The following is an 18224-nucleotide window of genomic DNA, read 5'->3' as shown; positions in this document are numbered from 1 at the left end:
CAAATGTTTTCTTTTGGGGGAACAAATTGCAATGTTTGTGGTGGACCAAGGACCAAACAAACAAACAATACACAAATTAGGGACGTAAATGGGTTTTATTTATGCATTTTTTATTTGATCATTTTCCACTACTACTAAATACATAAATTATACACTTATACAAGGAAACAAATGAATAATTTAATGAAATAAGCAATATATGTTAAGAGAATGTCCTCATTGGGTGAGCAGATGGGGTTTGGAGGTTGGGACCACTTTTCGGTGGGCCTAGATCATACATCCTCATAAGCCAACGTTGGACATCCCTACTTTGAAGCGAAACCCATTGTGTCAGAATCAGGCCTTCATACGAGCTTTTCAGGCCCTGCCTGGGCTGAATAATTGCTTTTGCTTTTTGGTTGCAAATTTCACCTGAACATCATAACTACCCCCCCCCCTTCACTGCAGTTTCAGCTGCATTATAACTGGCCATGCTGGACTGGAGAAGCCCCACACACTCAGCTGAGGGTTAAAGCCAGTTTAAACGTGTCTACTGCCACCTTCTGGAGCTTAATAACACATACACACAGTCCAGCTTGAGAAGCATGACAATGAAGTGTCAACGTCCAGTAGAAATCTTATACCTATAGAAGGGTCCATGTGTCACCACTCTGAAGCTTCTGCAGAGTCTAACACACTTCAGCTCCTGTGCTGAGAGAGGCTGAGAGATGCTGGATTTATCATGAATTGTAATTGTTGTTTATTATTATTAAATTGTAAAAATATAAGAAATATGAAATATTTCATGCATAAAATATCCTTAAAGTATTATTTATTTATTTTTACACATTTATCTGAGTGCTAATGAGAATTCACTCACTTGAGTTTGTAAAACTGTAACATTTATATTTTAAATGAATAATTAATCATTAATAATTAATAAGTTAGTTGATCAATTTGGAGTTTGATATTAGTTTTGTAAAAAATATATAATAGTATAATAATTAAAAATATATAACAATAACCCAAATAGTCTACTGATGGCAAGATGGCCATCAGAATGACCCAGGATTCAAACCAGCGACTATAAACTATTTTTAATATTTTAAATAATTTTAACTTTTAATATTTTTTTATTTCGCTAAATCTTGAGAAAATGTTGACTTCTAAATGTATGTACTACTTAAATGTACTAAATTAAAGCCTGAATTAAAATGAATTCTTTACAACTTTAAACTAATTTCAACATCCATTTACAGCACGCATGTATAGATATATATATTTTTTATTTTTATATTATTTCTTTATATATATTATATATAGCCGACAAAAACATTAATTTGTTATAAATATTTCTTATATTTGTAAAAATTTAAGAAATATTTAATGGATAAAATATACTATATTTTATATATAGTATATAAAATATACTATATATATATATAATATATATATACTATATTTATTTTTACACATCTATTTGAGTGCTAATGAGAATTCACACATTTGCATTTGTAAATCTGTAACATTTAGATTTTTTAATTAATAATTAATCAATAAATTAATTTACATGAATAATTAATAAATAATAATTTAGTTGATCAGTTTGGATATTAGTTTTGTGAATAATATATAATAATATAATAATTAAAATATATAGCAATAACCCAAATAGTCTTTTAATAATTTTTTTATATCAATTTCGTTAAATCTTGAGAAAATGTTGACTTTTGAATCTATGTACTACTTATAAATTAAAGACTGAATTAAAATGAATTCTTTACAACTTTAAACTAATTTCAACATCCATAATTTACAGTACGCATGTATTTGCATATATATATATATATATATATATATATATATATATATATATATACACACATATATATATGCTCTGTGTTATTAACGTAACCAACAAAATCGTTATTACTGTAATTTAAGCCATATTATATTCATATGTTCCTAATTTATATGAATTTTTAATTAAATTATATGAAATTATAAATGATATGAATTATAATAGAGTGACTTCCGGTTCCTATTCCCCTCCAGTCCGGCAGCGCTGCTGCGGCTGTTTGGCTCCATCGTCACCCCGCCTTCTAAACGCGATGACGTCACGCCCCCTACGCCACGCCCCCTCGTCGCTCACTAGTGAGGGACAAAATGGAAGCTCACGCGGTTTCGAATCCGCGCTGCGTGCTTTAGTTCGGCGGCGCGTGTAAGTGCTTCCATAGCAACCACACCTACTCAATTCGAATTTTTGAATGTTTAAAAAGTAACGGCTTTAACCGCCACTAACGGTAATCTCGCTGTAGCTGCGCTCGCTAATGGACAGGCGGACTGGAGGCTTCCTGACCAGAGGGACCACAGCACCAACTGCAGATTATTCATTATGTTAAATGACCCTTAAATCTAACCAGATATTTTACAATGGGCTTTTTTAAGCGTAGAGCTTCGTTTAAGCTCATTTGAGCTGCTGGAAATGGCACCTGGAGTATCGTCGTCGTAGCCGTCGTAGTCTGCTCAGATGACAGACGTTGGTTTTCTCGTCTCGTCTAACACCGGATACAGCGCTTGTGTTTTGCTAAACAATTAGCTAGTAGCATTGTTAGTTTATCTTATCTTAAAAATGTGCCTTAAGCTGAATTAGTGCTTAGTTCTCTTAACCAAGGTAGCTAGCTAGCTAGCTAGCTCTTCACTGACTTGTTAAAGGAGATGTTTTGCTATTTTAGCCTGTTAGCTAACTTACTAACTAGCTAGCTAGCTAACCTAGTTCTGGTTGTTGCTGTGGGATGTAGCTAGCCATATAATAATGGTTGGCCCATGTCTCCTGTAAGTGTTGGTCAGCTAGTTGCCTGTCCTCAAACCCCAGCCCACACACCTGTTGTTGCTTTGGATGATCTGATAGGGTCATCAGTGGGTCACTGATCCAATTAAGGGTTAATATGGAAGTGAAGGAGGTCACTGTTTATACTCCTCTAGCTCTGTTCCTGGCAGCAGTATGTTAAAAAATGTATGTCCTCATGAAATATTGACCATATTCCAATCAGTTGAAACAATTTTGGCTTTTTAGTTTGACTTTTTGTACATTTGTAGCTTAATTTGTTATGAAAACATACTATTTTGTAGTTGTTAAATGTTAAATTATTTAGTTCACAAGTTTAGGAAATGAATCATAATTGTGATCAAATACATTAAGGAGTTAAAGGAAGTAAGTTATTAATAACTTATTTTAGTGTAGTAACAGTGTTTTGAGAAGTCGTTACTTTGAGGTTCTCTGACTATTTGTCAGAAAGGTACTGCTGCCGGAAACCAGGTCCTTAGTAGGGAGAACTGGCCCTCGGTTGTAATTTGGTCAGTTGTTGTGTCCAGAGACACTCTGTGATTTCAAATTTATTAGATTTATTTATTATCATTGTTTAAAAAAAAAAAAAAAAAATACACACATGGACATGTGGTTGATTTAAAGGTAAAGGTAAAGGTGCACGTATTTGTTATAGGTTGGACCAATATTTCAGACCAGTATTTGTTTAATATATAAAGATGATGCTGTAATGCTGATTTTATCTACTCTGCGGTGTTTGTAGTACTGTACATTTATCCACAATCCAGCATGATCTGCACTCTTAAATACAAAAGTCTCACTTTTGTTTGAGCGATGTCAGAAGAACCACTTTCGGTTCTTCTTAAGGTGTGTGAGGACCATTTAAATTGGGTCAGCTGAAGCCTCTTTAGAACTAGAGCTGGGTAATATGATGATATTTTATCCTATAGTGATACATTTTGTTATGATAGTGATAACAGAATGCTTTTCTAAGAATATGTAGGAGACTGTTGGTGCCTAATTAACACTGATCAGCTGCAGGTTTCATTACTAACAGTGTAATTAGACTGAGCATCAGATGTTAAGTAATATTTACTGTATTCATCGTGGGAGATATCTGAACAGAAGTTTATAAGAATCTGTCGCTACTGATTATTTAGTCTGTGATTACGTGTGTTGTGATAAATATGTATTGCGAAAAAGGCTTTAAATATTCTGATATGGTTTTCCATATTTAGAACTTTTAAAAGTTCTTCTGCAGTGGTTCTTCTATGGCATCTCTCAAGTAACCATTTAACGCACTGCTTCTTTTTAAGTGTAGTCACGTGTTTTAAATGCTGATAAGTTAGTGTGGATGTATTCAGTATTTACATTTACATTTGTTGATGTCAGTGCAGCACTAATGTTATGTTTTGGAACAACTGTGCTATAGGATGTTTTTGTAGATGACAGCAACATAATTTACAGTTACTCAATGATGAGAACTACAGTTAAAATGCATAATGAGGGATTGTGAGTTTGGTCATCTGATCAGTGAGTTTTCCTGATATTGACTCATAAACAGTGATTACTAAGATGCCACTAAGATAGGGTTTGGATTAGTAAACTTTAACAGTCTGCATGTGGGTACTTGCAGTGTGTGTGTGTGTGTGTGTGTGTGTATATATATATATATATATATATATATATATATATATATATATATATATATATATATATATAAAATACTTGCAGTAATTACTGGAGTTTTGGAGTTATTAAAGAAACAGTATGAGCTGTTTAAAAGGGGTTCTGAAGTCTAAGTACTATAAATCGCACCATTTTAGCTAGGAGTGTAGGGTTCTAGGGACTTTCATTGTAGGTAAAAGTAAAGTTGTTATTTACACAAACAGGTCTAGTGTCCATTCAGTGTCTTCATGCTTTGTGAAAGTTTACAATATATGATATTTTCAGAATCTTTACAGTTCAGACCCAGGAAAGGTTTAGGTGGGGGATTCTGCCATATCTCTGCCTCTGTTTATTGACACAAATCATTCAGCTGTTGGAGAAAAGTTATTTCTGACTTGTTCAGTCGGATTGCAAGAGTGGTGGGAGGGTGTTTCCACTCGTGGTTTAGGTGGTGTGGGCAAAAACAGCAGCAAAGCATCAAAAGAAGCGTCTCAAACGCAGTAAAAGCACTAGAACCACAGATATAACGTTAAATTCTCATGTTCCACTGCAAAATAGTTGTACATGGCAGACTTTAAACTGTCCAGTTACCTTCTGAAAATGCTCCTAACTGCTGCTGGGAACCATTCTGGGGTCTTTCTGCTAGAACTGGTAATAAAAACAAAGGCTCCACCCGATCCGCTAGATCAGATCAGGATGTCCCTGCTAACATCTGTTAAATCTTGTAGGTAGAGATGACTGGATCTGATTGAGACCTCCTTAGAATCAAATTACTTGTATGATATTACAATAAATGCTCGAACAGTGTTGTGTGAGGATACGTAGCACTATAAACATCTGATCTGTTATTTGGTTGGTTGATTTATTTTAGATTTCTGGATGGAGAAAAGGAGACACTATAAGAGGACTGTTTGATTGTCAACTCTGAGGTACAGTTAAAGCATAGTATCTTTTATCTAAAGCTGTCTCATTCATACCTCAACTGGTTTTAACTCTCTGGAGTATATAAGGGCCATTTCTTGATTTTTGCATGTAACTTAAATTATATATTTTAAAGACACAGCATATAAGATAATACTCTTTAAAGAGATCCCCTGGGACCTCAAGCACTGTGTGAAGAGATTCTCTGACCCTAAACCTGAAAAATGAAAGATCTTAGAAATTCTTCATATATATTCTTCAACATAATTCTGCCTGAAATTAGTTTACCAGAGTCTTAGTGTCACTAAAACATTGGGATGTCTGAATAAAATAGTATATAAACAGTTGAAGACGAGTTGCTTACTCATTTATATTTAGGAAGGTTGGCAACAAGGGGGCGCTGTTGTTTTTTGAAAAGTGTTGTCTGTGAAATAAGGCTGAAGGATTAATCGTTTTGTAATAAAAACTCCAATTTTCCAATTTTCTGATTGTTTTTAATTATTCAGTAGCCTACAAGTTTTACAAAAAAAACACCCAATACAAATGAACACATGAAGTTCCTGCTGATGACCAATCAGAAGCCACCAGTCATACATAAGGTCCAGTTATGTTACACAGGTGTTTGAAAGTATCACACCCTTTGAGAAAAGCTTGTGCGGGCACATTATTATTAATCTTTCATCTTGCATTATTTATTTAGTTATTTATTTTGACTTTTAATGTTTATAAATAAAACTTAAAACAGCCTTTCATCTGTGAACCCTGAAGATCTTTTCATATAGGAATACATTTGTAATTATATTTAATTGATATGTGAACCACTAATACAGGTTCGAAATAACCACAGCGTGAGTCGTAATGGCATTGTTGTGCAGAACAATTGTAATTAAATAATTTCCTCAAATTGTTCAGCCCTGCTATGTAGTGACAAGTTTATAGGAAAGAATGCATCTCTGTCTGTTTCCTACTGTAAAAGACCTCTGGGAGTATTAAAAATATGATTTAGCATGCAAATAGACTAATCCATGTACAATCAGGAAGATGTTTTTTTAAAACATCTGTTGAATCCAGATAACCATAATAAATCAGCTGACAACATGAAAGGAAATATTATAGAAATCTTACATTTTTGTTGTCATTCATTTTCTCCAAGCAGTGTCCCAAATTGGCAAGATGGAGGACGCTGGAGAGGGGCAGCAGGTCCCGGTGGACGATTCCTCCGCTAAAGAGGTACCCAAGAGATGGGGCTTCCGGAGAAGCACAATAGCTAGGCGGGAGTTTATGGAGGAAATCGGAACCTTGGACATCACTGCCCTCGCAGCTCCTCGACGAGGCGCACGGCAGGCCAGAGGCAGAGGGAGAGGCAGAGGTAAGGGTAAAGAAGCTGGCGAGACACGGGCAGATTCTCCAGCCCCAAAACGAGGACGAGGAGGCAGGAAAAGTGCCCCAGCAAACCTATCCTCGGTACCATCACCAGTACCACCAGATGCACGCGTCACAACAGACTTTGGTGGTGGTGGTAGTAATTGTGCTGGTTTAGCCACCACACAACAAAAATCAGCTAATTCAGCTGCTAATCCTCAGTCGTCTACGGAACTGCAGGCTGCTTCAGACATAGAAGCCCCTAGCGAGGCGCCTGTGTCCGACCAAGCTGAAGATAGTGATGATCTCACTCTACGAGAGCTTCAGGAACGGGCGAGGAACCGGCGCAGACTTGAGGAAGCTAATGCTTTACTTGTAACTGACTTAAACTTGAACACTAACACTGTAAATAAGGATGTAGAGAAGGCAAGTGAGCAAAAACAGTGTTTACAGTCTGAGCAGAATAATGACGTAAAAGTGCAGGAAGGTGCATCATCTTCCTGCTCGAATCGAAGGGCCAGTAGAAACTCAAAAGATGCTTCAAAGAAGGACCCAAAGCTGGTCAGAGGAGTCAGAAAGAATGAAGTTGAAGAGGAAGAAGAAGAGGCCATGGAAGCTGAAGACGCTGAGAAGTCTTCTAATGACAGCAGTGAGGAAAGTGACCCCAATGCAATTTACTGTATTTGTCGACAGAAGCACAATAATAGGTAAGTGTAAAATATCAGTGGTGTAGTAGTTCCTAAGCAGTTTTGAAAGACATTTTACGATACACAATATTATCACACTGTTTTGACACACACGTCCTACAAAATGCATTAGTAGCAGGAAATACTCAAAAACTGCTATTTAATTCTTTCCATTACTGAGTGCAGTGATTTCTATTCAATATCTGCTGAATTTAATTAAACAGCACTAATTACTCTCTGTAATGAAATTTGCAGTGGGTCAGTGTTGTTTAAGCACTGACGATATTCAAAATGCGCTTGCTTGTATTACGATAAAAAAAGATCATATTGCCCACCCCTAGTCTGTACCACTATAGCTAATAATAACAATTCCCACAAAATCAAGAGTGAATGTTCATTAGTTTCTAATGGAGTCATACATTGCATGTACTTAATTGGTGCAAGAATTCATCAGTTGAAGCCAACATGTCAACATTTTCGTGAGAAAACGTACGTCTTCATGCAATTGGCCTTCAATTGTTTACTTGATAACTTTAATTAATGATTAATGAGATTTTAAGATTTTAAAACATTTATGGACATGATTGAATTGCCTCAATAGTATTGATTAATTTTACTAGATATGCAAATCTCGGCCAGCTCTTCAGATTAGTATGCTGTTGAATTTCCAGCCTCTCAACCATTCCTGGTTCAAGCCACATTCACTTATGGTGTATAATTTAAAGGAAGGTATCTCACAGGTCATGGTATCGTTATTTGTAGTTGCTTGTTACTGCTGTTGTCACAAAGCAGCTTTACAGGAATCCAGTAATGGGTCAAGATATCAACTAATACACAAAACATAGACCCCTGGTGAGCGAGCCAAAGGCGACAGTGACGCAGGAAAAACTCCCTCAGAGCTGGAGGAAGAAATCTTGGGAGGAACCAAGACTCACAAGGGGGACCCGACCCATCCTCCTCTGATGAGAACTATTTATTAATTACTGATAAAAGTCACAGAACCACCACATAAGACTGTTCCACTGCTCAGGTTTGCTGATATATTGCATAATATAATATAATCATAAGTGGTAAAAATAATGGAAGTATCAGTGGTGGAAATGATAATATTAGCTGCAAATAAAAAAAAATGTCGTAGGCAGATAGCAGTAGCAGAAGGGTGGGCAGCTGGTAAGATACTGGTCGCAAGTGAGCCTGGCTCTGGTGGGTGAGTAGCACTTGTGGAGCATTTATTTAGAAACATCTCAGGGATCATTTGCATATTGTAGCCTTCTGCCACCTCAGTATAGCAAAAGCCAATATAGCAATAACAGTAGCAATAGAAATGATCCAAAATGACTTAGAATGAAATCTTCTAGGACTGGTTGATATGGTAAAAATAATATATCACAATACAAGACGATACATGTAATCACAGACTAAAAACACCAGTAGAAACAGATTCTTATAAACTACTATTCAGATCCTCTCCTGTACTGAATACAGTGATTTATATTCAACATCTGCTGCTCTTCATCTAATTAACCCAGTCTAATTACACTGTCTGTAGTGAAACCTGCAGCTGATCAGTGTTTATTAAGCACTAACAGTCTCCTCCATATACTTAGAAAAACATTGGTATCATGATAACAAAATGTATCGCGATACGATAGAAATATTGCCCAGCTCTACTGGCTTCTATTGAAAGTTTAGAAGGTGTTCCCTCCTCTTGTACATGAAGTATCATGCTGCCCTTTCTTGAATTATTGGTAAACAAACGTTTTTTCTCTGTTTTTAATATAAAATAATTTTGTGCTCCAGGTTCATGATCTGCTGCGACCGTTGTCAGGAATGGTTCCATGGCGACTGTGTCGGAATCACTGAGGCTCGTGGGCGTCTGCTGGAGAAGAACGGAGAAGACTACATTTGCCCCACCTGTTCTCCTTGTCAAAGTCCTGTAGATTTCTTGAAGCAGCCTCCCCTGCCCAGAGCAGCTCTGAGTTCCTCTTCCGAGAGCCTTTTATCGACCTCGGCTGGCGAAGACCGACCCAGCGAGGATGAGGGCATCAGAGGGAAAATCCGGAAGGCCACTACACGCAGCACTAAGACGAAGTTCAAGATTTTCCAGACGGTAAAATTGCTTTGTCTGGGTTTGCAAGCCTTTGGAGCTGTCTGTCCTGTTGGGAACATGCTTTTATTCAGAGTGGTGATATAACATGACACGGTTATGAGCAGTGGAAAACCATATGGAGTATAGATGACATGACTGAATTCTTACAAAGCAAATAGAAGTACTGTCCCAAAGGTTTGTGGTTATTATTGTATTCAAAAAATGTTACATTGGCCCTACTAATGACTTATTCTTAATAAAGGTATAATGGCTAGACCTTTAGTACATTGAGTGGTGGGTAGAGGTTATATAGACTGATCAACCTTTAGATTATAACCATTGACAAGTGAAGGGAATGACACAGATGATCCGCTTTCAGAGCCTCCTATCAAGGAATGGATATGTTAGCCAGCAAGTGAAAACTCAGTTCTTGAAGACTAAGCTTGCTGGTCTAAGAGCTTTAAAGGATAAGGATAAAGGATAAAGGTGCACGTATTCGTCACTGTACAGTGTGGACTGTACAGTGAAATGTGTCCTCCGCATTTAACCCATCTGGTAGTGAACACACACTCACACACACACACGTGTTAGGGGCAGTGAGTACACACACACACCCAGAGCGGTGGGCAGCCAACTCCAGCGACTACCAGTAACTTAAGGACCTGCAGGGGAACTTTATAGGTGGCCTACATTTTCAGAACATCTATGCGAGCAGACATTGGGGTGTTCCCTAACTGCTAACATTAGTCTTGGTACCAGATACCACAGCAGGGACACCTTTACAGGTCATGTGTAGTCCATGCTTCAATTGGTCAGAACTGTTTTGGTGGCACAAGGGATTCCTATACAAACCTTGATAGGTGGTTTTAATGTTATGGCTAAGTGGTTATAAACTCCTTGAATAAATGGCTAATCTTGTGTAAGGGAGTTACCCCTGAACAAGCAATAAGCTATGGACCGTAATTAGTTTTTAGTTGAATTTCAGAGCAGTGCCTTTAGTAGTTCAAACCATTTTATGGATACCATAAACTAGTTAAGAGGTTTTAACTCTCTTCTTTGTTTAACCTGTTTTGTGGTGCTGTGAGCTGAGCTTTTGAGTTTTGTCTCAGGTGAAGGTTGAAGCGGCTGTGTTGGGACATGAGAAGGAGGACGAGGAGAAAGTGAAACAGAAGGCGACTGAGGAAAAGGCTGCAGCTCCTAAGTGTATCGGGCCAGGCTGTGTTAATGATGCCTTGCCAGAGTCTGTCTACTGCGGCCATCAGTGCATCATCCGGCACGCTGCTGTAGCAATGCAGACCATCTCTGAGCCCAAACCACAGTCCCAGATTCAGGCCAAACCTGCTCCTAAACCTGTCCCAAAGGTAATTCAACACTGTTCTCGTTTCTATGTATATACATTAAGGCAGTGTTGAGAGGTAGGAGTTTTTAAGTACACAATATCTCCAAATGTTTGTGGAAACCCCTTCTAATGAATGCTTTCAGCTACTTTGTTATTGCACCTATTGCTGATATAGATGTGCAAATGCACACATGCACAGCTTGTCTACTCCCTGTAGAGAAGTACTGCCAATAGAATAGGACTCTCTGGAGCAGTTCAACATAATGAAGATATTGGCTATGCTGCCAGGCGTGAGCATTGAGCTGTAGAGCAGTGGAAGAACTGTGTTCTTTGGAATGATGGATGGTGTTCCAACCAGTACTTTTGGGAGAAGGTGGGGTGATGATCCTCACAATCCTCACAGCAATTGTCCTTCAAAATCTAATAGATGGTCGTCTTCTCTGGACAGTAGAGACAGTTACTCCAACAAAAGCAGGATCAGCTCTTTTTAATAGCCTTGATTTTGGAAGAAACAATGAATGAGCATGTGTCCCAATACTTTAGAGTCTAGAATACTTATAGTCTATAGAGTGCGTCAGACAGTCTCTTTAATTCTGTTAAACTTTAATGTTGGTCATTTTTTTCAGTTTTCTTTTGTTCCTTTGTTGTAAATTAATTAATAGTAAATTAATTGTAAATTAATTAATTGTCTCTAATGATCACTCGAATGATGATAGATCATCTTTTGCCACTTGCCACATACATCAAACAATACACTTTATGACCTGTGTTTTTAAGACCAGTTTTAGTGCATTAACATGTATTTTTGTATTTTACAGTGACTTTTAAAAAACATGGCAACCTGAGATTGAAGCGTGTAAATAATGTGCTCGTTGCGACGTGTGGTTTCAGATCCAGAAGAAGACATTTCTTGAAAAGCTCTTCAAGAGGAAAGTGGTGGAGAAGCCGGTGAAGGAAGAGGAGTGTAGCAGTAAGGAGGCTGTGGTGAGCTCACCGATGGAGGAGCCTGTCGCAGCTCCCCTGTCCACTGACCCTGAGCCCAAAGCACCGAGGGCGCAGGAGTCTTCGGCAATCGCTCCATCAGTATTTTACAAATCCAGTATGTATCACTCAGGGTTCATAGTATACTCAGGTTCACCACACTGTTCCCACACTGTTTATACACTTCAAACTCATGCTCACATCCACCAAACACAGTTGCTCAGAATTGGTCTGAGTTAGCTGAGGTGGTTTGGTCAGTACCTGGGCAGTAGCCTAGTCAAACATCATCATAAAGCCAAATAACCAGTCTCTTGTATAAACACCCCTCTGCACTCCCAAACAGGTAAGTACTCAAATATCTAACTGGTTTTCCCAGGTGAGTATTCAAGTCAATTCAGATGTATGGTTCTTTGAAATAAAGAGCAGTAGAACCCTATGAACTAAAGTACGTGTTCTGAACCGTCTAAAATGCTAAAACTACGACTAAAACTATAGCTGGTTTAACCCCAGCCATGTCCCCAGCGGGCACACACATCGGTTCCTTAATCTTCTATCTGCATAACATGGCCAATAATTGAATTTCATAGGTGTTCCCAAAATAGTTGTTAGTTGCTTGTCTTAACAGAACTTAATAATAATAATGATTAAGATAAATAGCAATATCATGTGTACAAACTAACAAGCAGCATCACCACACTCGCATACACACTCTTATGCCTCCAGAGATGTGCGCACTCTGTGGAAGGGTCATGCTAACTCAAGTTTAGTCTGCTTTAGCAGAGGACACACCTTTCACATCAATGCATCTGTTTCACAAAGCAAAACAGCATATGACTAATATTTGAAGAATAATGCCTGTACTTTTAGCTTCTTCGGAGTAATGTTAGCTACAAGGCATTGTCCTGTATTAGCCAGCTAGCACCAAAATAAACAAAGACTATTGTTGGGTCATTGTAGGCATGTTTAGAAATGCCTGTCTTTTTCATTTTGGCCAGAAAACCCCTTAAACCAACACAAAGTGCTAGGTTTGTTTAAACACTTGAGTCATTTAAAAAAATTCTTTGTTTTGCTGGACAACAAAAGGGCAATTCTATCTCTACATTTCACTTTTTAAAATGACATAACTATATACATTTTATCAGGGTTCAGAATGATGCAGAAGATACTTCATTTAATAAGTGCATAAAAGTTTTGATGGTACAGTTACAGCATCACAAAACAGTTAGTGGTGATTAGTCACTGTGTGCTTCAATAAGTTGTGGTCATTTTTGTTTTGCAAAGGCAACCCGTTTTGACCAAAACCTGATTTTACTCTTTTATTTACAGAGCTAAAAATGTTGTTAATTAAAAAGTAATTAAAAGTAATTAAATAATTAAAGTAATTATTTAACTTCTAATTCCTTTGTAACATGTTTGATGTTAACTCCCAAGAAGGCTGCTAATACTCCCGTCATGCATGGCCAGTTGACCAGTTTGGCATTACCTTACAGGAAGGTGCTAGTTTATCTGAGCTGTGCTTATATAGCATGTATGATTCTTATCATATGCAGCTTCTTTACACTCACATACTCACATTTTTAGCTTTGCTGGTCCTTTTGACTGACCCAAAAATACATAAATACACACAGAGTGCTCAACTCCACCACGTCAATAGCCACTTGCCCGAAGTGTCCCGAATTTTGAGTGACCACCATATAATTTCCAGGTGCAGCCAGTTCTGCAGATCACATAGATGTCTCCAGCTTTGGTCCTGTTGTTTTCCTCAAAACACACCTGATTCAGTTACTACATGGGCATGGAAGAACTGGAAAGCACCTGTGTAGTTACTCGTGAGCGAGACCAATGGAGAATGACAGTGGAAATCTCTCGTCAACTTGGTAAACGACTATAACCGTAACTGTACAAGCAAGTGGAATCGGAAATGATTTCGTACACAACGGTCACCCTAGCATCCGTCGGCTAAAGTGAAGTGTCTTCACACAACTGACTCAGAAATAATGTTAAGCGTACATTGGAGCATAATAGGTGATTCCCGACACCATAACACCATTGCTTAACTTTAGGGAGCTTGTTTGAGACTCTCGTTGCCATTTTTATACTTCTACAAAAATTGTAGAAGTATAAAATGGATTCATCTATTTTTTCAATGGCACACAAGGTTCTCGAAGCAATTTGGGAATCACTCTAGCACCAGCCCTGTATCCCAGTGCCAATAACTCCCAGAATTCCTCTCCTCACAAAGCCCTCAGAAGAATGCCTGCCTCCATCTTGCAAGGCATTCTGATTCTGAGGGTCGGTGGAAGTTTTCTGCTGAGGGTATATTCAAAATGGTGAACTTCAGGCAGTGACCGAGCTGGAGATGCATTTAGATTTTTCTCCAGAACCCTAAGGGGGACAAGGGTCCAGAAAACATTGGTGCTTGTTTCTATTTGTGATACCACATTTTTGCACAACACACACATTCAGATGTTGGCAGTCGGCCAGGGCTGCTCGATATTGGATTTTTTCCTCCTAGGTATATATTTTGATATTCACAAATACAGGAATTTTCACCAGAAGTCAATGATCCAACATGGCATGATCTTAATAATACACTCTGTGTATCCATTACTGAAGCAAAGTTTTGCTCTGGTAAATTTCATGATTTTTTTTCCAGTTTTTCCTTTTATATGAAACAGCAAAAAGTTCTAACATGGCGTGTTTGATATCGTTTACCATTGCACCTGACATTGCATGTCCTACAAAGTGACCATCCCGATGGCAATGCTGAAACGATATATTGCTCAGTCCTACAGTCTGCTTTGGGCTCTTTTTAGAATAAGCGATCATGCTTCAGATCATGCTACATACAGCAGTGTTAAAAGGGGTGGCATTCTTGAACATTGCAAACGGATGTGATCGAATGCAGGGGGAATGTTCTTGAACATTGAAAGTTGGGATGAATGGGGTCTTCAGACCAGTCACAATATAGTAGAGAATTCTCAGAAGATCCAGAAATGGACTCAGTACACCAGCTGTTTGGGTTTTAGTGCGTGTTGGGTCTGTGGAATAGAAGTTGGTGTAATTGGGTGAAAATCCATGGACCTGTTATAAACCTTTGCCCTTTGATCTACTTATCACTCGTTGCCTGGTTAACAGTGTGCTGTGCTCTGTGTGGTGGTTTGGAAACGTTAATGATTCAGTTGCAATAGTGCACAAGTATACAGCCACGGGTTCCTCATTTTAACTCTTGTTCAAAAACATTGCGTGACCAAAATGATGCTAAAAAATGAGCCGTATGTCACAGTCACATGTGGCTGCCATAATGTGATTGGTTAGCTTTACATGGTGATCTTGGTGAAGATGAATAGGTAGAGTGACCATATTTTGGTTTTTAAGAAAGACGACACTGGTGACTCATGGGTGTCTGCTGTAGTTAGTATGTTGTGGCTGGAGGACTTCAAGTAGGCCCAAGTTATAGCACTGTGGCAGTGTGTGAGAGAGGGTGGGAGGAGTTAAACAGCAGGCCAAGAGGCGGGGCTTAATGAGACATGTTTAAAGCTGTAAATGTCCACAATTTAGAAATCCCAACCAGATGAGTTTATTAAGATCCTAATTGAAGGGCACCTATTGGGAAAACAGAGGGTGTATAATCACCCTACGAATAGGAACAGAGTGTTGATATGGAGGGCCCTCTCAGGGGCAGGTTTGGCCTATTTTATGTGTAAACGTGATCTCAAAAACAGTCCAGCCTTACAATCAGCTGCCTGGACTAGAAGTTTGAGATGTTTTCAGAAGCAGATTTGACTTTTTACTTTAATTCCTCCTGGAATTGAACCCCAGTGACTCCTTTAACCAGATTCATTATTGGTGTGTATTCTGCCCTACTGAATGCTTTTGTCCAGTTAAAGTCTCTAGACTTTTGATTGGTCCTCTTTTTTGTGTGTCATGTCTCTACTCATAGTTGTGTTCAGCCCTTTTCTTGAAAAGAATGGAGGAGCCTCGGCTCTCCTGGCTCTCTGCGCTGTAGATGGCAGATTCCAGTAGCGTCGTATTGCAGAATCAGACCACCATAGCCCTCCCGACCTTTAAAGTAGACACTGAAAATCCTGACGCCTTAAAACCCTTTATACACCTACAGTCTCACGCTTACTCCTTGTGCTACAGCCATACGTTTAAGGTGTGGTCTGCACTCCAAAATGCCAAATGCATCGTGTACCACTGCTTACTTCACTGTTTCATTAGTCTGAACGGACATCATAGAGAAGGTATACAACATGCTTTCAGTATTAATGACTGCATGTTCCAGCCAAATGCAAACACCTGACTTGTGGGAAAGCGACTATTTGTAGACAGTTGAACAAATCTCCTAGTTATAAACCAATACTTGTATTCTAAAAAAGGAACAAACAAATGAATCAAAGTGCTGCCACCTTACCCTAAACACAAGCCAGTAACATCAGAAATGCAAAGAAATTCATTATACTAGTGAATGTTGGAACATTCTAGACTGTAAATGTTTTTTTAATTTATTTTTTAACACTCAAAACCATAAACAGAGCCACTGCATTGTGCACGGCCTTCTCACCATGGCATTAAAACCACCGTGCCGATGCATTCCATCAAACAGTGACAGCAGGAAAACAGGTTAAGAAATCTGTCACACAGGATTTGTCCTGGAACTCATGGTCCCGGCCACCAGCAAGCATTACGGGCCGTGGCATGGCAGTATTTTGGTCTTGGATGACTTGCACTTACACACAAACGCACTGCATGGTCTACTTGTCGGTGTGAACAGGACCTCAGAAGTCTACCTTTCAGGAAATCCCCTTTGACCTGAAGCTTTCTGATGGAGGGGAGACGGAAGTTCCAATTTCTGGAAGCACATCAAGGATCTTCACTTCAAGAAGGCCGATAATGCTGCCTCTGCTCATGCAAATGCCCAACAATCACCTGAGAGCAGGCCCACACCACTGTGAGGTTTTTAAGCCTAAAGCTTTCCCTTTGAAAGCTCAAGCTTCCTGAATGTGCAGCATCTATCTACACCTCTGTCAATGTGACACCATTAGCGCTTACACTCTTACGCTCTACACAAACGAATGTCTGATGTACGTGCATGCACCTGTGTTTAGCTCCTTATGGGGCAATACAGATGTTTTCAGGGTGGTGAAAGCGTCAACAATGTGAGAACATTGGCTCCAAGAAGAAAAAATGCATTTTACCCAAAGGGTGCATTCAGACTGAGAGGCCTTGATCACCACTATCACCCTCCACATTTAACCCAGCCATGGCAGTTAACATACACACTCACGTTAGTGATTAGGGCAGCCAGCTCAGCACCCACGAAGCAGCTGGGTGTTGGGGTGGGGGGGGCTTTGCTCAAGCGCACCTCAGCCGTGGATGCCGGTCCTGCAGGCCGAACCAGTGACCTCCCAGTACCAAGCCTGCTTCTTTGACCTGCAGGACACCACCCTGTTGTCTCAAACAGCAAACAGATCTTCTTGTTTTAGAGAATGAACGACTGATTTACACACACATTTAAACATACCTGCAACAGTCACTCAGCCGAGTGGAGTCTCCTCCCTTTGACGTCGGCCTCGTAGCTCCAGAGCAAAATCTAACCTGACCTAACACCTAACATCCCCTAGCAATGTCTCAGCTGAGTGATTGCACTCAACCACTCTCTCAGAGTTGAGGATATCTACACAAACCTGTAGACAAATCTGAAAATCTGGCAGTTGTTCTTTATATTGTACCAATATTTTCATCTAATGGACCAATAGAAATGCTCCAAAATGGCGGGGAATAAAATATTTTCCATTAAAAGGTCAGGAGGTCATTAGCTGCTATTTTGGAGAAATGCATGTGTGGGATGTGATGTCCGCCTCATTTTCTGCCATAGTCAAATATAGGCCATTTATCCGAGTCTGTTGAAGGCTGTTGGTTTTGCTCTTTGGTCTTTTCCCAAATGCACGCATCCTGTGGCTGAAGTTCGGACTGTATTTTATTTATTTATTTTTCGAGGGGGGCCATGCTGCCCTCTAGTGTCGTATGAACGCATTTCACCATCTACTGAGAGAGAAAAGTGCAAAGCCTGATCGTATTGTAGTGTGTAGGGTTTCTAGGCTTCAGTGCCCATCAAGACCCACTCAATGCCGTGATCGCTCTGTTTGAACTGAAGACATATTTTTTTTTTAACTTGAGCTTTATTCTGTACTTGTAGCTAACAAGTCATGCAAATATATCCCCCACCAATTAGCATGGTGCTAACCTCATGTCTAAGTGACCATGCACGTGCGGAGGTGTTCAGTAATCTCTAACAGACTTGATTAACAATGGAGTGTGGTTTGAGGCACAACATTATTTGCTGCTGTTAGCCATAACATTAAAACC

The 18224-nt window shown here is 39.1% G+C and overlaps 1 protein-coding gene across 4 annotated transcripts in view; it reads left to right on the top strand.

Moving 5' to 3' along the window:
- The first annotated feature begins 2118 nt into the window (after positions 1-2118).
- LOC140577029 (uncharacterized) overlaps positions 2119-18224 on the top strand; it is a 34928-nt gene continuing 18822 nt past the window's right edge. Inside the window, exons 1-6 of one of the 4 annotated variants that reach the window (XM_072696794.1) lie at positions 2119-2200; positions 5346-5403; positions 6552-7464; positions 9244-9553; positions 10642-10893; positions 11763-11970. In XM_072696794.1, the coding sequence (XP_072552895.1) occupies positions 6569-7464; positions 9244-9553; positions 10642-10893; positions 11763-11970 (1666 nt within the window). In that variant the 5' untranslated portion in view covers positions 2119-2200; positions 5346-5403; positions 6552-6568. Of the gene's footprint in view, positions 2201-5345; positions 5404-6548; positions 7465-9243; positions 9554-10641; positions 10894-11762; positions 11971-18224 lie in introns of all 4 variants that reach the window. The other 3 variants (XM_072696795.1, XM_072696796.1, XM_072696797.1) reach the window with 3 other exon arrangements.

Source organism: Salminus brasiliensis, chromosome 14, assembly GCF_030463535.1.
Source record: "Salminus brasiliensis chromosome 14, fSalBra1.hap2, whole genome shotgun sequence".
NCBI lineage: Eukaryota > Metazoa > Chordata > Actinopteri > Characiformes > Bryconidae > Salminus > Salminus brasiliensis.
Note: the sequence above shows the minus strand (reverse complement) of the source record. Positions and strands in the feature narration are given on the sequence as shown.